This window comes from Balaenoptera musculus, chromosome 2 (genome assembly GCF_009873245.2).
Source record: "Balaenoptera musculus isolate JJ_BM4_2016_0621 chromosome 2, mBalMus1.pri.v3, whole genome shotgun sequence".
Taxonomy (NCBI): domain Eukaryota; kingdom Metazoa; phylum Chordata; class Mammalia; order Artiodactyla; family Balaenopteridae; genus Balaenoptera; species Balaenoptera musculus.
The window spans coordinates 15931597-15954287 of NC_045786.1; the positions used below are offsets into that span (position 1 = coordinate 15931597).

General features: G+C 33.8%; 1 protein-coding gene across 1 annotated transcript in view; it reads right to left on the reverse strand.

The window, feature by feature from the left end:
- Positions 1 to 22691, reverse strand: part of MALRD1 (MAM and LDL receptor class A domain containing 1) — a 612855-nt gene that overhangs the window by 581697 nt on the left and 8467 nt on the right. The window contains exons 2-4 of the mRNA XM_036841268.1: positions 19240 to 19380; positions 1752 to 1846; positions 1502 to 1663 (exon numbers count right to left, since the gene is read on the reverse strand). Coding sequence (XP_036697163.1) covers positions 1502 to 1663; positions 1752 to 1846; positions 19240 to 19380 — 398 coding nt within the window. The remainder of the gene's footprint in view (positions 1 to 1501; positions 1664 to 1751; positions 1847 to 19239; positions 19381 to 22691) is intronic.

Genomic DNA, 22691 nt, shown 5'->3' on the forward strand with positions numbered 1-22691 from the left:
GGTGGGAATGTAAATTGATACAGCCACTGTGGAGAACAGTATGGAGAGTCCTTTAAAAATTAAAAATAGAACTACCATATGACCTAGCAATCCCATTACTGGGCATATACCCTGAGAAAACCATAATTCAAAAAGAGTCACGTACCACAATGCTCTATTTATAATAGCCAGGACATGGAAGCAACCTAAGTGTCCATCAACAGACGGAATGGATAAAGAAGATGTGGCACATATATACAGTGGAATATTACTCAGCCATAAAAAGAAATGAAATTGAGTTATTTGTAGTGAGGTAGATGGACCTAGAGACTGTCATACAGAGTGAAGTAAGTCAGAAAGAGAAAAACAAATGTCGCATTCTAACACATATATATGGGATCTTAAAAAAAAAAAAAAAAGGTTCTGACGAACCTAGGGGCAGGACAGGAATAAAGACACAGACGTAGACAATGGACTTGAGGACACAGGGAAGGGGAAGGGGAAGCTGGGACGAAGTAAGAGAGTGGCATGGACATATATACACTACCAAATGTAAACAGATAGCTAGTGGGAAGCAGCCGCATAGCACAGGGAGATCAGCTTGGTGCTTTGTGACCACCTAGAGGGCTGGGATAGGGAGGGTGGGAGGGAGACGCAAGAGGGAGGAGATATGGGGATATATGTTTATGTATAGCTGATTCACTTTGTTATACCGCAGAAACTAACACACCATTGTAAAGCAATTACACTCCAATAAAGATTTTTTTTAAAAAAAAGCAAATTCGTTCAGGATAAAATGCTTTAGGATCCCATTTTTACTGGAAAATTTTGCTTGGCTGTCCAAAATGTTAAAGTGGGCAATACTTTTCCAAGAACTCCCATAATAATTATTAGATTATAATTTCCACCATCCATAAGTTTTATTAGGCTGCATAAGTAAGTTTGTCTTTTATAGGCTTGCATTGGCTTTAATTCTCAAATTTATTTTGGAAAATAAAGGCTGTATTGAATAATTTGACTTTCACCATGAAACGAATATGACAATGATTCCACTTCAACAGCATTTGGAATTAGTATTTAAATCAAACTGTCTATTTCCTCATTACCTAAGATAGTCCCGTTCTCTCAAAAGCATGAGAAAAGTTTGGAAGGGAAGTGATTCTTAAGAATAAGAAATGAAAAAAAAGAGAGGATTGGAATAGTGAGAGTTTTTAAGAAAAGTGGAGGGATTCAAGAAATTAGGAAGAGTATTAGAAGGTCATATTTTACTTATATATCAATGTATGTTAATACATAACAACCTTAGTTTTGATACATAAATTTAAAACTTTTTAAAATTGTCTTTTAGGGTGACTGGCCATCCCAATTTTCTGACTGTTTGGTTTCAGCACTTGAAGTTCTGGCAAATTCCTCAGTCCTCAGACAACTGGGATGATTAATCATCCTGCTTTTAATTCACCTGGTGCAAAACCTCTATACTTTATCGTTTTTCCTTCAAACACAGAAAATACAACGTGCATACCTGAAATCTCTGGGGGCTCTGGATTTTGAGGACAGTCCTCTCCCACTGATTTTGGAGCCCAGCCGTGCTTTGCCATAAATGCTGTGTAGGACCACCACAGGTAGTTTGAAAGCCAACTGTTAATTTGCCATTCATCTGGCTGGAGAAGTAATAAAATGTAATCTGTGAAAAATAATGAATGTCCAAATAATTATAATAAAGAAGTTCCCAAATGTGGAAAGTAATTCAAATGCTGTGTGCTTTCAAATACCTGACAAGCATGTTGGTTATTTGTGGAAAGAAAAACTCTGCTTCGTAAGTTTGAGGAAGGAGAATCCACATTAGAGACCAATGAGAGGAAGTGAGCTGTTAAAAACAAGGGTTAGTGTGTTAGATGCAGAGCCATCACTGGTAAACTTATTTAATACACCAGGCAATAATTCAGGCCTATATCCACATTGGGTCAATATATTTTTGTTTAAAGAATGAAATATTTATCCGTACCATTTATTTTTGCAAATGGTCTGGCTGATATTGTTACTTCAATATATTCCCCAGTAAAATAATTAATTGTGAGTATACTCCCTAAAACACTGTTATGGGCTGTAGTCCATGACCAAATACATCTCATAACTTAGAAAGTTATAACCCAGCAAAGATGATATCCAGGGAAAACATTATACTGGGACTGCCCACCAAAATAAGTAATTCAATGAAGAATTCAAAAGAGATCCTATTTTGTTGTGTTTTTCTCCGGAAAGAATTGGATCAAATAGTCCCAGCTTTTGCCAGGATTATGGAAAATGATACTGAGTCCCGAAGCTCTTCTGTATGCTGCAGTACAGACGATGCCGGTCAACTTACTATTTAGAAGCCTATAAAATAAATGTGGAACATTCCCTGGGCTTTCATAGATTTTTTGCAATGCTTGACAAGGTTATAGTGTATAATATGGGAGCCACTGTTTCCTGCTCATCTATTTGGTATGCCACTATTTGTCAAAAAGAATGAAAAAATGATGTTGATGATGATTATGATGGCATACCTACCCAAATTATTCAGTGGTATTTGAAAGCTGTCTTGGAAATCAAATTTTATTGTCACATCATTGAGAGAATCAATAGTAAAATTATGAAACCTAAAAAACCTCTTCTTCCCTACAGCTATTCCAAAATTGTACCCTAATGAAGCAGAAAAGAACATTAATGATTGCATATAACATAGTCATAAGCATAACTGAAGTCCCTGCAATAACAGAAAATTGTTCTCAGAATGTACTACCTGGAATAATTTTATAAATATAATTTAGATGAAGAGCTGGTATCATGGTGACACAAGTGGACAACCATTAGTTTGCTCTTGCTTCATATTCAGCAGGGAAAGCAAATGCTAAGCAAGTGAATAATCAAAAGAGCATAATAAGCCATATGGATTTATTGTTTGCAGTTTAAATACAATTATTTGCAATACAAATGGTAATAGTATTCAACAGGCCTTCAATTACTGTTTATAAATACTCAGCTACTAAAAAGAATTTGTGATACATACATACAGTAAAAATTATTTTCATTTGTCAAGGAAATCACTTAAATTAACCATATTTATTTTTGAAAGTTTGGTCTTAAAAATCAGATTGATACATTAAGCTATTAAATAATAGAACAGCATTTTCAATAAAATAATAAATTATATGAATATTTAAGCTAGGTGTTTTATAAATACAAACTATGTCATCTAGCACATTTTATGACACTGTAAATTATTCTGTATTTTGTCAAAAATTAAATGAGGTTAACCTTCAGGTTATCATAAAAAGTAAAGTTTTAAATTCAGAAACAACTTGAGATCCTTTAGCATTTGTTCTAGTAATAAGATTTCTTTTCATGGGGTAAAAAATGCACCCAATAGCAATACTTGGTTTTTTGTTTTTTATTTATTTTTTTAAAAAATTCCAATTTAGTGACAATAGCATTCTTTCAAATGCACAATTTTACCTTGCTCCCTATGAGTATAGAAGTTCTTTAATTCACAATTGGAGATGTTCCTTAGAGATCATCTTATAGAAAGTTATCTTGCTTTCCCTAGGACTTCAGTTATCAGGTCTATGAGTATAAAAGAAAGAAGCAGATCCTTGGCAGCCTAAGTTTTTCCCACATGCCCATTCCCTCATCTGATATCCTCTCCTACTGCTGGCTCTAAGCATCAAGAAGAGACTTTCAAAGCTGATTAAAAAAAAAAACAAAAAAAGGTATTCAATATTCTCTCCACACACCCCTCTTAGTCCTTGAGGGAGCCTAGTAACATCATACCACACATACAACACCATCCTCATCACATGTCTCCTATTAATCTCTACCGTATTCATTTCAGTTTGTTCATATGATTCATAAATTCCCATTTTATTCCTGCATCAATAAAAGCAAATGCATAGCCTATCTTCAAAACAGATTTAAAACCACCTTGTGATGAAGTCGTTAATTATTAAAGCTACAAAATAAGAATTATTAAAATTACAAAATAAGACAGGATGATTTCATTTATAATCTTAAATGTTTATGTTAAAGGGCTTTTTCTTCTTAGTAGCTGGGTACATGTAGGAGTAAATAAAATATGAAAGCAACAAAAACCATGAATCAAGTTTTGAGGGCTAATTCAATAACTTTGGCAGTGAATTCCACCAACCTTGATCCTTAGAAAAGATAACGTAGAATTTTCAGTCTCACTTCCTTCAACTACTGATAGGCAGTCTTGCCTTTCCTCCATTTCCCAAGTTCTAAGTGATTAATGGGAATGAATGCAAGCAGGAGAAACAGAAATCCTATTGCATGCTGTAGAGTAACCAATGGGCTCAAAGGAACTCGAAAAACTGAGTATTTTAACAGTAAGATAATATCCAAAAAAATCAGGCTGCAGGAATGGATCACTGTGACAATATCCAAAGCCTGAAGCAAAGGTTAAAATGTCAAAACTTTTGGAACAGGAAAAGTGTGTTCATCTGTGACAGAAATATGGCTCAGTTCAGATAACAGAGGTTAAATGACAGTCTTAGATACAAACTCCTTCAAGTTGGTAATTTCTATTTATTAAATTCCATTTTTATTGAATCATAAAGTTTTGCCTCATTCCTGTTCATTAAACTAACAAGTTTGACATAAGCACATAATATTTGTTAAAACTGTATCAAAGGATACCCTCAAATAGTAATCCCCTATAATTGCTAGCAATGTGTAAATAAATGCTGCCATACACATTTAGGTCTGCTTCAGTGATAAAGGGCTAGGTGAATCACTTTAGGGAATCATAAAATATGCAATAAAAATGAGAGTGATATTAATAAAAATGTCAATGTAAAGACCGCTGAAATTTTTCTCCTCAATAAAAGCAATGAAAATATTGGCAAAAATGGCCACAGTAAAGCTTACGGCAAACTGGAGACCTTTTATTCAATAAATAACTGAATCTCAGTAAAAACAGTAAATTTTAGGGGGGGTTTTCTTTTCCTTTTTTTTTTTTAACTTGGCCCTATTCCCACCACTCTCCAGCTCCACAGCAACTATAAAAAATGGCAGCCCACATTCCTGGTGCAGCATGGCAACCACAGAAATGAGCAGAATAGAGTTAAAACTCTTTCAAACCTCATTACCAAATAATTATCAAATAATTATCATTATTTGATATGTCTGGTGTTTCCTGAAAGACACCACTTATAAGGCTGTCTGAAATTGTCCAGTGCAAATAGACTCTTTACAGTAGGCATGTGTTGAAAACAATTACTGCAAGTGTTTTAACTTTACTGTTGCTTGGTGCAGTACATAACATATGGGGCCAACAAGAGACTAACCAGAAGCTTAAAGCAAAACTGGAAACTGAAATGTCCCATAGGAGCTTTGAAATGCTCCAACATCTTCCCGCAAACCTATAGAGACACGTGCATGCATAGGGCTGTACACATGCTCTGGAAAGACCTGAAAAGGCCCTAAGCTCTCATCTCTGGCTGACTTTGAGGCTCTCTTAAGGTAGGAAGTGAAGAATAAGACAGAGATATCAACTGCCTAGGTAAGTATTGAAGATACACCACAATAGAGTCCCTCAACAAACACTGGGAAATTTATTGGTTCCAGGCATTTAGGAAACTCTCTTTCCAGCTGACCACTTAGCTGACCAAGCAGAGAATTCAATGGACACACATGACAGGAATAAAGACTTTACAGAATTATTCCAGGAAAGTCACTAAAGTAAAAAACAACAAATACAACAAACCACAACAAACTGTAAAAGTGAAGGAAAAAGATTTCCACACTTGGCCACATTATATTGTTGTAGATGTCCATGTTTCAAAAGAAATTGTGAGAAATGCAAAGAAACAAAAAAATGTGACTCATACAAAGGAAAAAAACAATCAAACAAAAGTGTCTCTGAGAAAGCCCAGACATTGGACCTACTGAAAAAAAGACTTTAAATCAGCTATTTAAAATATTTCAAAGAGCTAAAGGAAACCATGTCTAAAGAACTAAGAAACCATGAGAATGATATCTTACAAAGTAGAGACTATCAGTAAAGAGATATAAATTATAAAATCAATAACTAATCACTATAATTGATTGTTATACTTGATAAAAATCAAACTCAAAATTCAGTGTTAATGGGCACACAATATATTAAGATGCAATTTGTGGCAATAACAGCATAAAGGTGGGGAGAATAGAGCTAGGTAGGACAAATTTCTTAAATACTATTGCAATTAAATTGTACTAATCCAACATAGATTGTTGTAATCCCTAAAGCATCCAGTAAACTAGTCCCAAATATTATATATATACATACAATATATAATACATACGGAAAATATATATGTAACAGAGAAGAAAAGAGTAATGGAGGAACAGAGTAACAAGAAAGACATAGACAGAAAACAAATAGCAGATAGCAGGTGTAAATCCTATCTTATCAGTAATTATGTTATATGTAAATGGATTAAAGTCTCCAATCAAAAGTCTGAGGTTGATATATTGTATAAAAACATAAGCCAACAATTCAACTACAAAAAAAGAGGCTGAAAATAAAGAAATATAAAAAATATACAAACAACTAAAAGAGAGCTGGAAATTCAAAACACATATTTTAATGCACAATAAAAATGTTATTAGAGACATAAAAGAACAATTTATAATGAGAAAAGAATCAACCCATCAAACAAATAACAATTTTAAATACATATGCACCTAAAAACAGAGCCCCAAAATATAAGAAACAAAAACTAATAGAATCAAAGTGAAAACAGAGAATTCAACAACAATAGTTGGAAACTTCAACACCCCATTTTTCAGAATGAATAGAACAATTAGACAGAAGATCAGTAAGGGTATAGAAGACTTGAGCAACACTGTAAACCAATTAGACCTAACAGACACATGTGGAATCCTCTATCCAACAGCAGCAAAATGCATATGCTTCTATTGTGCACACAAAATGTTCTCCAGGAAAGACCTTATTTTAGGCCACAAAACAAGTCTCAATACATTTAAGAGGATGTTAATCATACAAGTATGTTCTACAGCTACAATGGAGTGATTTGAGTCAAGAGCAGAAAGAAATGCAGGAAATTTGCAAACATGTAGACATTAGATAACACACTCCTAATGGGTCAAAGGTGAAAATCAGAAGAGAAATTAGAAAATACTTGAGATGAATAACTAATTTAACTGCATCTCATGCATTTTGAAGCACTGTGAAAATACAATATATCAAAATGCATGAGATGCAGTTAAATTTGTGCTTAGAAATAAATTTATAGCTATAAATCATTAAATTTAAAAAAAAGTTTTAAAATCAACAATCTAAACTTTCACCTTACAAAGCTGGAAGAAGAGCAAACTAAACCCAAAGCAAGTAGTAGAAGAAAATAGTAAATATTAGAGCATAAATAAATCAAATAGAGAATAGACAACCAATAGAATAAAATTAAATAAACCAAAAGTTGGTTTTTGGAAAGATCAACAAAATTAACAAATCTTTCACTAGACTGACCAATAAAAAAAAGAAGATAACTCAATTTACTGAATGAATAGTGAAACAAGGGTCAGAACTACCAACTTTATAGAAATAAAAAGAATTATAAGGAAATATTATCAACAAATGCAGGCTAACAAATTAGATAACCTTGATAATATGAAAAAAATCCTAGCAAGACACAAAAACTGATTCAGGACCAAAACTGACTCTAGTAGAGATAGAAAATCTGAATAGATAACAAAAGAATGAATCAGTAACCAAAAAGCTCCCCACAAAGAAATTCTCAGTCACAGAAGGATGAACTAGTGAATTCTATAAAACATTTAGAGAATTGACACTAACTTCACCAACTCTTGCACAAATTATAAGAGGAAAGACTTCCCAACTCATTCTGTGAGGCCATTATTTCCTTGATACCAAAACCTGGCAAACATATCACAAACATATCAAAAAAAAGAAAATTATAGATCAATATCCGTGATTAACATACATGTAAAAATACTAAACAAAACACTGGAAAGCCTCATCAAGCAAGACATAAAGATATAAAAAGGATTATTCACCATGACCAAGTGGAATTTATCCCAGGAATGCAAATTTGGTTCAACATATGAAAACCAATCACTATATGAAAACTAATCACTATAAAACACCATATAAATAAAGGCCCAAAATGACATGATCATCTCAATAGATGCAGAAAACACATTTGAAAAAGTCTAACACTTTCTCGGGATAAAAAACACTTCATATATTAGTCAGAGACGTGAACATGCTTACCTGATAAACGGCAACTACAAAAAACCCTCAGGTAACATCAAACCTGATGGTAAAAGTTTAAAAAGTTTTCCACTAATGGAAATAAGGATATCTGCTATCACCAATTCTATTCAACATTGCACCCAAGTTTCTAGGTGGGCAATTAGACAAGGAAATGAAATAAAAGGCAGCCAGAAAGGAAACAGAAAGTAAAACTCTATTTGCAAATGACATGGTCTTGTACATAGAAGGTCCTAAGGAACCATGCAATTACATCAGCCCATTTGAACAGTCGATGATAATCTTCCCATGTTAAGATCAGCTAATTGGTAACTTTAATTACAACTGCAAAGTCCTTTGATAGAAGTACCTAGATTAGTGTTTGAATAACCAGGGGATGAGAATCTTGGGGGCACATCTTTAGAATTCTGCCTACTACAATCAGTAGTCACTAATTTGGTTCCCTTGTTCCATTTGCTAGGTTATAATGCACTGACCAAAATCTATGAGGCCTAAAGCAGTTATGTTCCTATGAGTTCTCCCTTTACTGATTCGGTTGTAGGACACCGAATCAGCATAATTAATCATCAGAGTTGCGAGACTTCATTTGCAGAGAACTAAAATCTTCTGGGTCCTTTCCAACCACTTTAATTGGTAAAAGTCCCTGCCTACTTTCATTTGGCAGAATCTCAGTCTACTGACCATTTGGCTATGATTCAAAAGGTACATTCTTTGAAATGTGTATCATATTTATTTCAATATACATTTATTTTATTTTATGTATTTCTGTTCAGTATGGATTCAGTATGAGGCTGAATTAGTTTGAATTAATACTCATATAAATTTAACAAATAAGTCACCTGCCTGTAAAGATAAAATTTCTGCCAAAAGGAAAGCAAATGGTATAAAGGAAAAAATTCTATGTCTACAGAGAAATTGTAGCACATATTATTTTTTGGCTCTAATTAGTGAAATAATATCATTTACTTTAAGATAGGTTGACTACTAATTTACGTGGAGTAATTTCATTGATGTCATATCAGTTAATTCAAATAATCATCTGGGCTGTCAATTATGATTCCCTGACTGATATATTACCTGAATTTGAAATAAAAGGAATGAGGAAATAAACAAATATATTATCCAATAAAAAATAAGCATCACGTTTATAGAAGAATTATATAAACCTCATGTAGCTTATTTTAAATGCACACACATGCAGGCACACATCAAGAACCCTGATATCATGAACCTCGCAATCAAATAATTTGTGGGAAAGAAAAACAAAAACGGAAGCTCTCTGCAAAACACTACTTGAGGCAGAATGAATTATGAAGTACCAAACGTGTATGCCTTTAAAATTAATTATGTGGTGTGGCTGAGGAGTTGCATTATCCATCAACCCTCTCGTTTCCACTGCCTGATTGGACAGTATTGGTAATTATTGGTAATAGGACTGTCAGCTGTGAAGGAGTTTGGGTAGAGATGGGAAAAGAGGGAAGGAAATGGTACTGATGAGCAAAATCAGTAACCTTTGGGTGACATAATTCCTGACATTCCCAAATACACTTTTGGCCTAATCTTCATTTCCAGAGACAGTATTCTCTAGCCACAGCAGACTGCTGTATCATTGCCTGGGCACACCAAGTAACTCTATATGGTCCTTATGTGGTTCTTTCAGTTTGAAATATTTCTTTCACTTCCTTGTCCATTGAAATATCACTCATCTTTCAAGTCCTTTCTCAAATGCCCTTCTCCTTTCCAGTGTCAGAATTTGCCTATAGCCACGGAGCAATCTGCTCAGACTAATATAGTACTTTTCAAATTTCTCCCTGTATTAAAATTAACTGGGTTATTCTTGAGAATGCTTTCCAAAGAGATCATAAACACTCTAATATGCAACATGTATCTTAAAAGTCTTTATAACATTCGCAGCCTTTATCATGATGCCTTACACACACTGGGCTTAATAAGAGCTTTTGAACTGAAATTAACAATTGATAACAACATATAAAAATATATGTTCATAAACGTAATAAATTTTTCATCATTAATTAATTTTTACTTTTAAACTAGTGTAACTACAATATTAAAGATGCACAAGTGGAAAAATACACTGTATACCCACTTAATGAACACAATTCTTATTTTTATTTTTATTATAAGAAACAGGCTTAACTACTGTAACAAAATCTCTTCCATAATTGAAAATTCAGATGAATTTTTAAATAACAGTGTAATGAAGTTGATTTCTTTGCAAAATCAGAGTATAGATCAAAGTAAGCTTCACCTATGTTTGCTACAAAAATGAATTGAATACTGACCACTAAAATTAAGATTATAACTTATCTGTTAGTGGAGGAATTTTATCCTTTACTTATGTATCTCCATTGCATATTGTCAGATGCAAAAATGCTCAATTAATGTTTATTGAACAGACTAAGGGACAGCAAACTATGACCTGCAGACAAATCTCACCTTCCACCTGATTTTGCATGGCCTGAGAGCTAAGGGTTTTTACACTTTTAAGTGGTTAAAAAAAATTCAAAAGAATAGTATTTTATGACATGTGAAAGTTATATGAATTATAAATTCCAGTGTCCATCAGTAAAGTTTTATTATAATATAGTCATGCTTTATCTTTAAGTATTGTTTATGGCAACTTTAGCAGTATAGTGGCAGAACTGAGTAGTTGGGACACAGACTGTATACCCTAAAAAGCCACAATTATTTACTATCTGGCCCTTTAAAAAAAATATGCAGATCCCTGGAATAGAACATTAATGTTCAGGTTAATGTCTCCCTTACTAAATTGCAGCTTCACTGGGGACAAGATCTGTGTTCTTGTTCACTATTATAGCTACACATACACAATGTGTGGAATAATATATATGCCCAATAAAAAGTTTTTAAATTAATATATAAAATAATAAATAAACATTACTTTTTCACTAACATCAAAATAAATGGATATTAAGACTATAAAGGCTATAAAAACTTGATCTAGAGAGTGAGAATATGAGACTCTTTTCTACTTTTTGTCTTTTGCTGTTTCTTATTAATAAAAGAATCTAAATCACTGTCTAAATAACACAGCCTGCCAAGTATTGAGAAATAGATTATGGTTCCTAGTGCCCTTCAGAAAGGGCAGCATAGATCAGTTTAGGACATCCTGGTGTTAGAAAACCCAGTGATGAATATAATGCTTATATTAAAAAAACAAGGAAAACCTAAAAGCTTTGGCCTGAGGTTAAGCTACCACTGCAGCTAAAACACTGATAGAAAGGTTGCTATTTCCTTAGCCTGAAGAATCAGGTAAAGAAGCCAGGGACATGCAGGTCCGCCATAAATAAAGGGCAGAATTCTAGAAAGAAAAGAGCCAGAAAAAGGGGTGACCCATGTTCTATGAATAAACTCTACCCAAATCTCTGCCTAAAACTGAAGCATGAATGTGCAAGGAACACTTCTAGTAACTAAAGCTAAAAGAGCTGAATTGATATTTGAACTACTGAATTGATATCTAAACTACAAAACAGAATTCTCAATTTGAGTCTAAGCAAGCTAATCATCTACTTAAACGAAATCAATCATAAATACTCTCAATAAATATAACAGACTCCAGAAACTCTACAGTAGTAAATTTACAATGTCATAGATATGATCCAAAATTATTTGACAGAAAAAGGACCAGGAAGATATGACCATGCCATGGGAAAAGACAGTCAACAGAGGTCAATTCTGAGATGAAGGAGACAAGGATTTTAAAATTACAATTATACTAATGCTCAGTGAAGGACAATACACTCATAATGCATGAAAGGATAAGAAATCTTAGTAGAGAAATTAACACAATTTAAAAGCAATCAAATGAAAATTTTTATAGAATATCTGATATTTTTTAAAAGATCACTGGATAGGCTTATAAGCATATTAAAGATGACACAGAAAAAAATCACAGAACTTGAAAATAAATCAATTGAAATTATTCAACGTGAAAAAAGAGAAAACAATCAAAATGTATAAGATCCTCAATAACAATATGTTAGACATGTTGTCTAACATCATGATGATTGAAGTCCAAGAAGGAGAGGAGAGAAAGAATGAGATGGAAAAATACATCTGAATAAATAAGGGGAGAACACTTTCCAAAACTGGTGGAAAAACAATTTAAAATTCATGAAGCTTATTTAACCTGATTAGGACTTTTAAAATCTCATGCCTAGGCACATTATAGCCAATTGATTAAAACCAACATAAAAGATCTTGATAGCATTAAGAAAAACAAAGCTATATTAAATATAGCAAAACAATCATTTTAATAACTGTGAATGTCACATCAGGGAATAGGGAGGCCAGAAGACAGGGAAATAATATCTTTAAAGCACTAAAAGAAAAATATGTCCATGAACAATTCTATATCTAATGAGAATATATTTCAAGAATAAAGGGAAAATAAAGACATTTTCAGTAAAGGAAAACTAACAATTTATCATCAGCAGAACTGGACTACAAGAAACACTAAAGGAAATTCTTTATGCTGAAGAGAAATGATACTAGAGACACACTCAGATAGTCAGAAGAAATGGAGATTATTGCAAGTAATGAATATGATAAAAGAATATTTTTCTCTTAATTTATTTTTAATAATATTTAAAGAAAAATAGCATTGACTTGTAAGATTTATAACTTACATATTATAGATTATAGACATAATACATGGGATCACTATAAAGTAAAGGACAATGAGAAAGGGATAAATGACCTATGCTTTTCTAAATTTTCTATATTATAAGGATATTTTACAATATCAATTTTAAGTATACTATAAAGAATTAAGAGTATATGCCATAATCCCTAGAGTTACCACAAAATTAAATGTTAAGACATACAACTAAAAAGCCATTTAAAACAGGATTTTTAAAAATATTCAAATAATCCCAAAGAAGGCAGAGAAGGAAACCAGAAGGATCAAAAACAGAATGTTCAAACAGAAGACAAATAATAAAATGTTGAGATAAATCTAACAATACCAATTATTATATTAAATTAAATGGATTAAACATTCCAATGAAATGAATTATCATAATGGATACAAAAGCAAGATTCAACTATATGCTGTCTCCCAGAGACACACTTTAAGTATAAAGACACAGACAGGTTGAAAACAAACAATAGGAAAAAATATATCGTAAAAACAACATAAGAAAAGACAGATGACTTGCACACTATTTTATCACCTTAACCTAATTGATAGTTATAGACCCCTATACCCAATAATTGCAGAATACACATTCTTTTCTAATTCACCTGGTATTTTCACCTAGACAGATTATATGCTGTATCATAAACTAAGTCTCAAAATATTTTAAGACTGAAATAAAAGAATGTATTAACCAAAAGGTAATTAAAATTAGAAGTCAATAATAGTATGTCAAAACCCCACAAACATAATATTTGGACATTCAACAGCACACTTCTAAATAATCCATGGACCAAAGAATAAGTTACAAAGGAAATTAGAAAATGTTTTAACTGAATAGTATATATCAAAACTGGTGAACCAAAATGTCCACATCAGGAAATAAGAAAAAAAAGAAAAATAAATAAAAGGAAAATCCTAGGTAGAAGAGAAGAGAAGAAGAGAGGAGATAAAACATAAATAATCAACAGCAGGAATAAGGGGGGTTGTTGCTATACATTCTACAGACATTGAAAGGATAACTGACTCTTAACAACTTCATGCCAACAAAATTGACACAGTAAAAATAGAAAAAGTGGATTTCATAAAATTAAAGACTTCTCATCAAAAATGTCAATAAGAAGATTAATATACATTCCACAGACTTGGAGAAAATATTTGTAAGCATAAATCTTAGAAAGAATGGGAAGCCAAGATATATAAAAACTGGTACAAGGAACTCTCATTCATTGCTGATGGGAATGCAAAATGGTACAGCCACTTTAGATGACTCTTTGGCAGTTTCTTATAAAACTAAGCATACTCTCACCATAGAATCAAGCAGTCATGTTCCTTGGTATTTATACAAAGGAGATGAAAACTTACGTGCACACAAAAACCAGCAGCTGGATGTTTATGGTAGCTTTATTCATAATTGCCAAAATGTGGAAACAACCAAGATGCCCTTCGGCAGGTGAATGGGTAAACTACTGTACATCCAGACAGTGGAATATTATTCACCACTAAAAAGAAATGATCTATCAAGCCATGAAAAGACATGGATGAAACTTAAATGCATATCAATACATGTCATTATACATTTGTCCAAATCCATAGAGTGTACAACGCCAAGAGTGAACCCTAATATAAACTACGGACGTTGCGTGAAAATGATGTGTCCATGTAGGTTCATTGATTGTAACAAATGTACCACTCTGGTGAGGAAGTTTTGTAGTGGGGGGAGGCTGTGTGTATGTGGGACCATGGGGTGTACAGGAAATCTGTGATGTCTATTCAATTTTGCTGTGAATGTACTCCAAAATTAGAGCCTATTTTAAAAATTACAACTCATTCATAAAAAACAAGTAGCCCAATAAAAATTAAGCAAAATATGAGCAGAAAATTTACAAAAGAAGATATATTAATAGCCAATAAGCTCATGCAAAAGAGACCAATATCAACAGTCATCAGGAAAATTCAAATTCAAACCACGGTGAGATACCACCACATACCTAGCAGAATGATCAAAATGAAACCAGTAAATAGAAAATATTAACAAAGGTGTAGAACAACAGGAGGTCTCATAGATTGTGGTAGAAGTGTGAAATTGTACAGCTACCTTAGAAAAAGCTCCGGCAGTTCTCATAAAACTAAACATCCACTGACGCAGCATTTCAGTTCTAGGTATTTACCAAAGAGAGTTAAAAACATATATTCACAATGACTTGTACAAAAACGTTCATGGCAGCTGTATTCATAATAGCCCAAAACAGGAAGAAAACACAGGTGTCCATCAATAGGAGAACGGACAAGTAAACTTATTCAATTGCAAACTGCTCAGCAATAAAAATGAAAGAACTCATGTTACATGCTACAAGCTGGATGAATCTGAGAGCAAAGTGAGAAAAGCCTTACACAAAAGGGCATATAATGCACTAGTTCATTTATATGAAGTTCTAGAATAGGCAAAGCTAATCTATGGAGGAGGAAAAGGGATTAAAGCAGTGATTATTTTGGGAGCAGAGGATGGGAGTAAGGACTGCTAGGAAGGGACCTGAGGGAACTCTCTGGTGTGACAGTAATGTTTCACATTTTGTTAGGGGTTTGAGTTGCACAGGTGAATGCATTTGTCAGAACTTATCCAATAGTATTGATACACTTAAATTGGTATTTTCATATAATGTAAGTTTTACTTCAAAGGGGAAAAAAAAAAAAAAAAAAGAACTGTAATGAATACCTAACTCCAGCACAAGGACAAACTTTTTCTTAAGGGACCAAATAGTTTAGGCTTTGTCGACATATGGTCTCTGTCACAACCACTCAACTCCAAGACTGTAGTACAAAAGCAGCCACAGACAATTTGTGAATGAATGGGCATGGCTGTGTTCCAATAGAACTGTATTTACAAAAATAGGAAAATGACCCACAGGACATGGTTTGTTGATCTCTACGTCTAGTTAATGATACCATGTTGCCGTATTTGCGGTAAAGTTATTCCTGCAACTTTCTCTGAATGCATAGAAAATATGACAGATTGATGGATGGAGAAAGGGATGGGTGGATGGATAGATATTGAAAAACAAACATAGAATAGTAATTTTAATTATATAACCTAAGTGGTAGGTATATGGTTAGTCACAGTAAGTTTTTTCAAACTTTTTCACCTTCTTGAAAATGTTTATAATAAACTCTTGTGGGGGGGACATACAAATAAAAAATAAGTGGGTTCATAGATCCTGTTCATAGCTTACTAGGCAAAATGGAGCTAATATGGCCATAAATTAAGAAACACAGTGTAGATGAAACTTTCAAAGCTATTATGTGCTGCCCAACAATCCCACATGACCAAAGAAATGCCCCAGAAATGGGTCCTGCAGGTGTGTCTGTGGAGAATAGCAAAGGACCTCCAGTCCTAGACTATTATCATCATACCTCCCTAGAACAAAATAAAAAGACTGGATGCTGTTTAATAGTGTGTGTGTTTCATAATATAATATATGGGTTTTAGACCCAATTTAGCCATTGGGTAAAATAACAAAAGTTCTCATAATCCCATTTAAACCTAATTTTAAATACCCAAATAAGAAAAATAATCTGTGGTATAAAAGGAAATATTAACTTTCCAAATAAATTCTTTTTATCTTTGATAACCTACACAGTTTAGGTTTACAGAGAACTATACATTTTAAAAACCTCACATATCACCTTTACCATGAGCTGAATTCTAGAATTATTTAAAACTCTTTATTTTTATAAGAATTAAGAAAAGCTCATATTTTATAAGAAAAACTTTTATATTCTTATAAGAAAAACTATTATATTCCATTCTTTTAAAAAAGTTTTACTGGGCTTCCCTGGTGGCGCAGTGGTTGAGAGTCTGCCTGCCAATGCAGGGGACACGGGTTCGAGCCCTGGTCTGGGCAGATCCCACATGCCGTGGAGCAACTAAGCCCGTGTGCCACAACTACTGAGCCTGCGCGTCTGGAGCCTGTGCTCTACAACAAAAGAGGCCGCGGTAGTGAGAGGCCCGTGCACCGCGATGAAGAGTGGCCCCCACTTGCCCCAACTAGAGAAAGCCCTCGCACAGAAACGAAGACCCAACACAGCCAAAAAATAAATAAATAAATAAAATAAAATTTTAAGAAAATCAAGCATCCTTCCACCATCATGCCTTTAAAAAAAAAAAAAAAGTTTTACTATCATTGCAAAGATGTATTTGAATTTCTGTAATGATACTATTTTATCTAATTACAATGCTATACACACTTTTAAAAATCAATACTACATCTTAATCACTCTGCCTCAAGCTTTAGTAGACTTCAAATATTGACACAGTGATGTTTTTAATGTTCTAATAGATTTTCAAACTTAGCTCTGAAAACTTCTCAAGGCATTGATTACATGATGAAAAATATTAATCTGGAGCACTGACAAATTATTTCAAGTGTAAGTTAATCAAAAATTTTATTAATACTCATGAAATAAGGATTGTTGAATGGAGACAAGATTCCAGCATGACTATTTTTTCCATAAACGTTTTCAAGCACCTTACATCTGAAGGCAAACCATTTGCTTATTTAAAGCAGTCTCTAGGGAAATACTCATATTTTAACATTTAATTGTAGTTATAAGAGATGCATCACTATTATTAAAATCACTAGCCTTCAATTATTACGCTAGGCAACATTTTGCCCCTCTTTCCCTATGAGGCTTATAGTATTATTATTATTATTTCTATTTTACAGATGAGGAAACTGAGACCACACAGCTAGCAGGCTAGCAGGGCCAGGGTTCAAACACAACCAGTCTGACTCCAGAGATCTTAAATTAAACCAAGCGATATAGCTAAGATAGTGTCTGCCTATATAACATCTCAATTTTGATGTGAATTGATCCCATTTTATCTCTTTACTAGGCTATCAAAAAATTAGCATGGCAAAATAAGAAAAGAGAAGGAAGAAAGAAAGAGGGAGGAAATGAGAAAAGAAAAGAGGTGGAGACCCTGATGTTGTCTAACTTCAAGACGAGGCGGCAAGAAGGAGAGAATCAGAGCCACATATAACACAAAAAGAAAATACCAAGTACGCTGCCCATGATGGAGACTAAGGTAAGTAACTGTACACTGTGAAAAAATCTTCTAAGTAAAAGGAAAAAACAGTGAGGAGGTTCTAAAAGGGAAATGGTATCACAATCGCTAAAATTTGGGAACCAGATTTAATATCACCATCTAACACAACTGTATCCATAATAAATGTTTTACGTAATTCCAGTGAGTCGGTCCTGTTTGTGAAGTCTGGCTCCCCCCGTTTTTATTTTTGGTGATAAACTTGGCTTATTCCTAACAATTGTTAAAAATTCTTTTTTAAAACTTATTTTTGTCATCAAAGCCAAGGACAATAAACTCCATTTTACTTACATAAGAGTTAAAATTAGGAACACCAAAATTATTCAGAAATGTACTAAACATCAACTTTTATCAGATATTTTATGACAAGTTCTACTTACAACATCTTAGCTCTCAAATCCTATCTTATGATAGATTTTAGAGTTGAGAAAACCAAGGTTTAACAAAGTAAATTGCTCAAGATTATATAGCTAGTAAGTCACAGCACCAGGATTCTAACCACATGTATTGTATTTATGTAAACATTTCCAAACTACTAACATCTAATCGCTTTAAATTGTCTCTAGGGAATACTCATATTTAACATTTAATTGTATTTATTTGAGAGAAGTATAAATTTTATTAACAAATCACCAGCCTTCAATTAGTTATACCAGGCAAAAGATTACCTCTTTTCATACCATGTGTAAGCCCATCAGATGAAGGCAGGCACAGAGTCAGGTTTTGCTCACTAAAATATCTGGTATAAAATGGCAAGTGAATGAACTTCATTAGTTAACAAATAAAGAAATTAATAAATGTCTGGCTCCAGAACTCCCATCAGAGCTTTCTAGTCAGCCAAAGAAAACAAGTATTACTAGAGAAAGCTAAAATCAGTCTAAACAAAAGCAAAGATATTTGACAAATTAATCTATGTAGTACTATGTTTAAATTTCACAGTTTCCTTACAGAGTCAAAATAGCTAGAAAATCCCAATTATTATCTAGATAGACCTTTGGGGTCCCAGGAACCCAATTATAAGAATTTAATATGACATTTTAGAATCATAAATATCTTGAATATAGTTAAAGAATGTATAAAATTAGACATTATCATCATTAATATCTAACCATCAGCCATGATTCTACTGTCCTTACCAACCACTTGACCAAAAAAAAAAAAAAAAAAGAAGTTCAAAGCACTTACCAGACGTATCACCGTTGTGGTCATGCAATGGAGGTGATGGGCCAGTCGTCCCATTCCTCTTTGTCCAGCCGAGTCGCAGACTCTGATCTTGCATCATACTACAGAGTCCATCCTCAAAATCACATCTTTCATAGTGTGAGCCTAATGAGAGAAAAAAGAAATCCACTTTCACAACCCCACATGTGGCTTTTTTTTTTTTAAATGGGTTCTTTTTTTTTTTAACAGGTTATTTTTTTTTAATGTATTTATTTATTTATGGCTGTGTTGGGTCTTCATTTCTGTGCGAGGGCTTTCTCTAGTTGTGGCAAGCGGGGGCCACTCTTCATCGCGGAGCACAGGCTCCAGACGCGCAGGCTCAGCAATAGTGGCTCACGGGCCCAGTCGCTCCGCGGCATGTGGGATCTTCCCACACCAGGGCTCGAACCCGTGTCCCCTGCATTGGCAGGCAGACTCTCAACCACTGCGCCACCAGGGAAGCCCCCACATGTGGCTTTTTAAGAAATAAAACAATAGGTGAAAAAGAAAGCTTAGGAACAAATTACAAAGAGATTAACATCAGGATAATTTCTCACAATTTAAGTCTACTTTATCAATGTAAAGCTTTTTTGCCTATGACATTCGAATAAATCACCCCATATTAAAAACCAGTGTGGTCATATAGGAAGAATGCCACACATGAGGTCAAAAGACTGAGGACCTAACCTTGATTTTGTCTCTTATTCACTGAGGGCCTTGCTAAACCACTTAACCACACCAAGCCCTTTTCTTCACCTGTGAAACTGAAATAATGGCATCCTGCCCTTTCTCCCTCAAATGACTGCTGTGAGGATCTTACGACATAATGTATATATAAACATAACTCTTAGGCACCACAAAATATGAGGCATTATTATTAAGGGTACATCTTCAAATCCACCTTAATGTTCCAGCCATATCAGAATTTCAGGTTTGGGCAGACCAATTCAGAGAGGACCCTCTGATACAAATTCAGCCATTGTGGCTGTGATGGACCCCTGGAATTAAGCATAGCACTCCCTGTTGAATCTCAATGTTCTTGAAATCCCTGGTGTTTTTATCACAGCAAGGCATTTTCTGGCTTTTTTTTTTTTTCTTTTCTTTTTCTCTTGGTATAAGTGATCCAAGAGGCTTGGGAGAGGGAGAAAGATTTGGACACTTGGTTGCTCACAATAACCCCCCAGGGAGGGCTTTATTCCATTATCCACCATCTGTAAATGTCACTCTCTAAAAAACAGATTAATTCAACAGCAACTATACCATCCCTGGGTTGTAACTGGAGATGTTCCTTTGACAAGCTTGTTCTTGTGCTAACTGGTTGCATTAGCCACAGTGGTTATTCTGATTAATAGATAGACAGTGCCTGGCAACCCAGTCACAAAAACATAATTTTTATTTAATCACATTTCAGAAAAATATTATTTAGTAATAATACATCTGGTGCATATCCTTGAGAACATCCATGTGAGTACTGAAAGCTGAATTAGAAACTACATTTTTAAACATTATCTAAACCTGCTTTATTACCAGTGGTCTATTTTATTATTTTTAGTCCTAGATTCCTTATTTTGAAAGATTTTACAAAGCAGCTGTATTCTGTAATGTTAACAGGTATCTTAATAGCCACAATTTACTGAGGGAGATCAGTGCTAGGCATTCTAATTGCGGTAGTTTATTTACTCCTTACAAAAACCTTATGAAGCAGGCAGCCAGTGAACGTTGGGGCCAAGATTGGAACCAGGTCTTTTTTGACTCCAGAACCTGAATTCTTAAAGCTCTGTTCCAAGGTCTCATTGTTAAGCCACTAACCCATTTTTACCAAAGACCTAGAATTAGAGGCCTGTCAGAGTTTCTAATACTGAGGAAACCAGTATTTCCAGGCAGAATTCATGTCATTCTATCTAAAAGCTAAGAAACTTGATTAGTCTGTGAATCATACCGTGGTTAAATTTACAATTGCCTTAAGGCCTTTGAAATATTTAGAATATCCAGAATATCCCAATCATTACGTCATGGACCCCTAGTGGTCCAAGGAAGCTGGTTAAACAGAAAATGAACTAAATTATATAGTTATTTGTATATGAATGTGCATGTCATTCAATTAGTTATGCATGTATCTTCATAAGTATGTATCTGTTTTCAAGTCTCTTTTAGTCCCAGCATTTTTTCCAATGATCTACTCGTGATTACAAAATATTCTAAACTATTTTTTATCACCATATTTCAGCAATTATGTGTATGAAATGTACACACACACTCACATAGGTGTCAGTTTTTAAATACCAAGAAATTACCTTGCATTACAATTATTTAGTTGATGTCTGTTTCCAATGTTCTTTGTTCTCTTTAATAAACAAGGATAATGATGATGTATTCTGGAAGTGTTAGAACTAGAAAAATAGCTAAATAAAACATTTTTATTTCTGAATAGTCTCAACAGGGGTTCCTTTTGTTACAAAATGAATCTAATGAGCATTCATTTTTCAACTAATTGTTATTTAAAAAGCAATCATGAACTTCTATAACGGCCAGATTATTCAAAAATGCATCAGAAAATTTTCTAAGTATTCATTTTCCTCCCAATAGAGAATTGTGTATTTTAAACCATTTGAAAAATTTTTCCTGAATTGTGGTTGATTTGCCTTTTATAATCTCATATCCCACACATTTACATTCAAATCTGATAGTACTTACTAAAGTCTGTCTGCGTGGAGATTTTCCTGCTACCACAGCAGTGCTGCAGTTGGACAACATATGGAACAGGAGGAATGGGATGCAGGAACTTAGGAGAATCCATGTTCCTGGGCTTTTTGAACTTGAGCAACTCATCATTTTGTTTTTAATTTTGTGATCCCACAGGTCCAGCATATTGCAGTGAAAAAGAGAGGGTATCTCCATGTTGTGCTTTGAGGTTGCTTGGAAGACCCAATTATCTTCTGAATTGGCTGCCACCATGCCAGATTCTCTCTTTAAAATTTTACCGCAGAGCCATTCATGGATTCAATCATTAACACCATAAGTGGAGACAAATATTAAACTATATCCTCAAGTGATAGTTAACATAGGGCACACTTCTGAGAAAATGGTAAGGAATAGAAAAAAATTTTAATAGTGGTAGTGGTGAAGAAATTGATGCAGAACTCGGGATTAACTTAGTATAGTATGAGTAGATCATCACAATATAAAGTTCTTAGAAGACAGGGAAACTGTAAGAGTTAGGAGAACTCTAAAAAGGAGAGGTAGAAGGTATTAAAAGCAAACCATTTATTTCACAATTTTGCCTGGGCCTATATTAATAATGCACATTTCTTTTCCTCCTGAAAGTTCTATGAGGCATAGTTGTAGACTTTCCTTAATGTTAAATCCTGCTTTTCTTGGAAAACTGTGCCAAAATACAAAATGCATCATTTTAACCATTTCACATATATAGTTCTGTG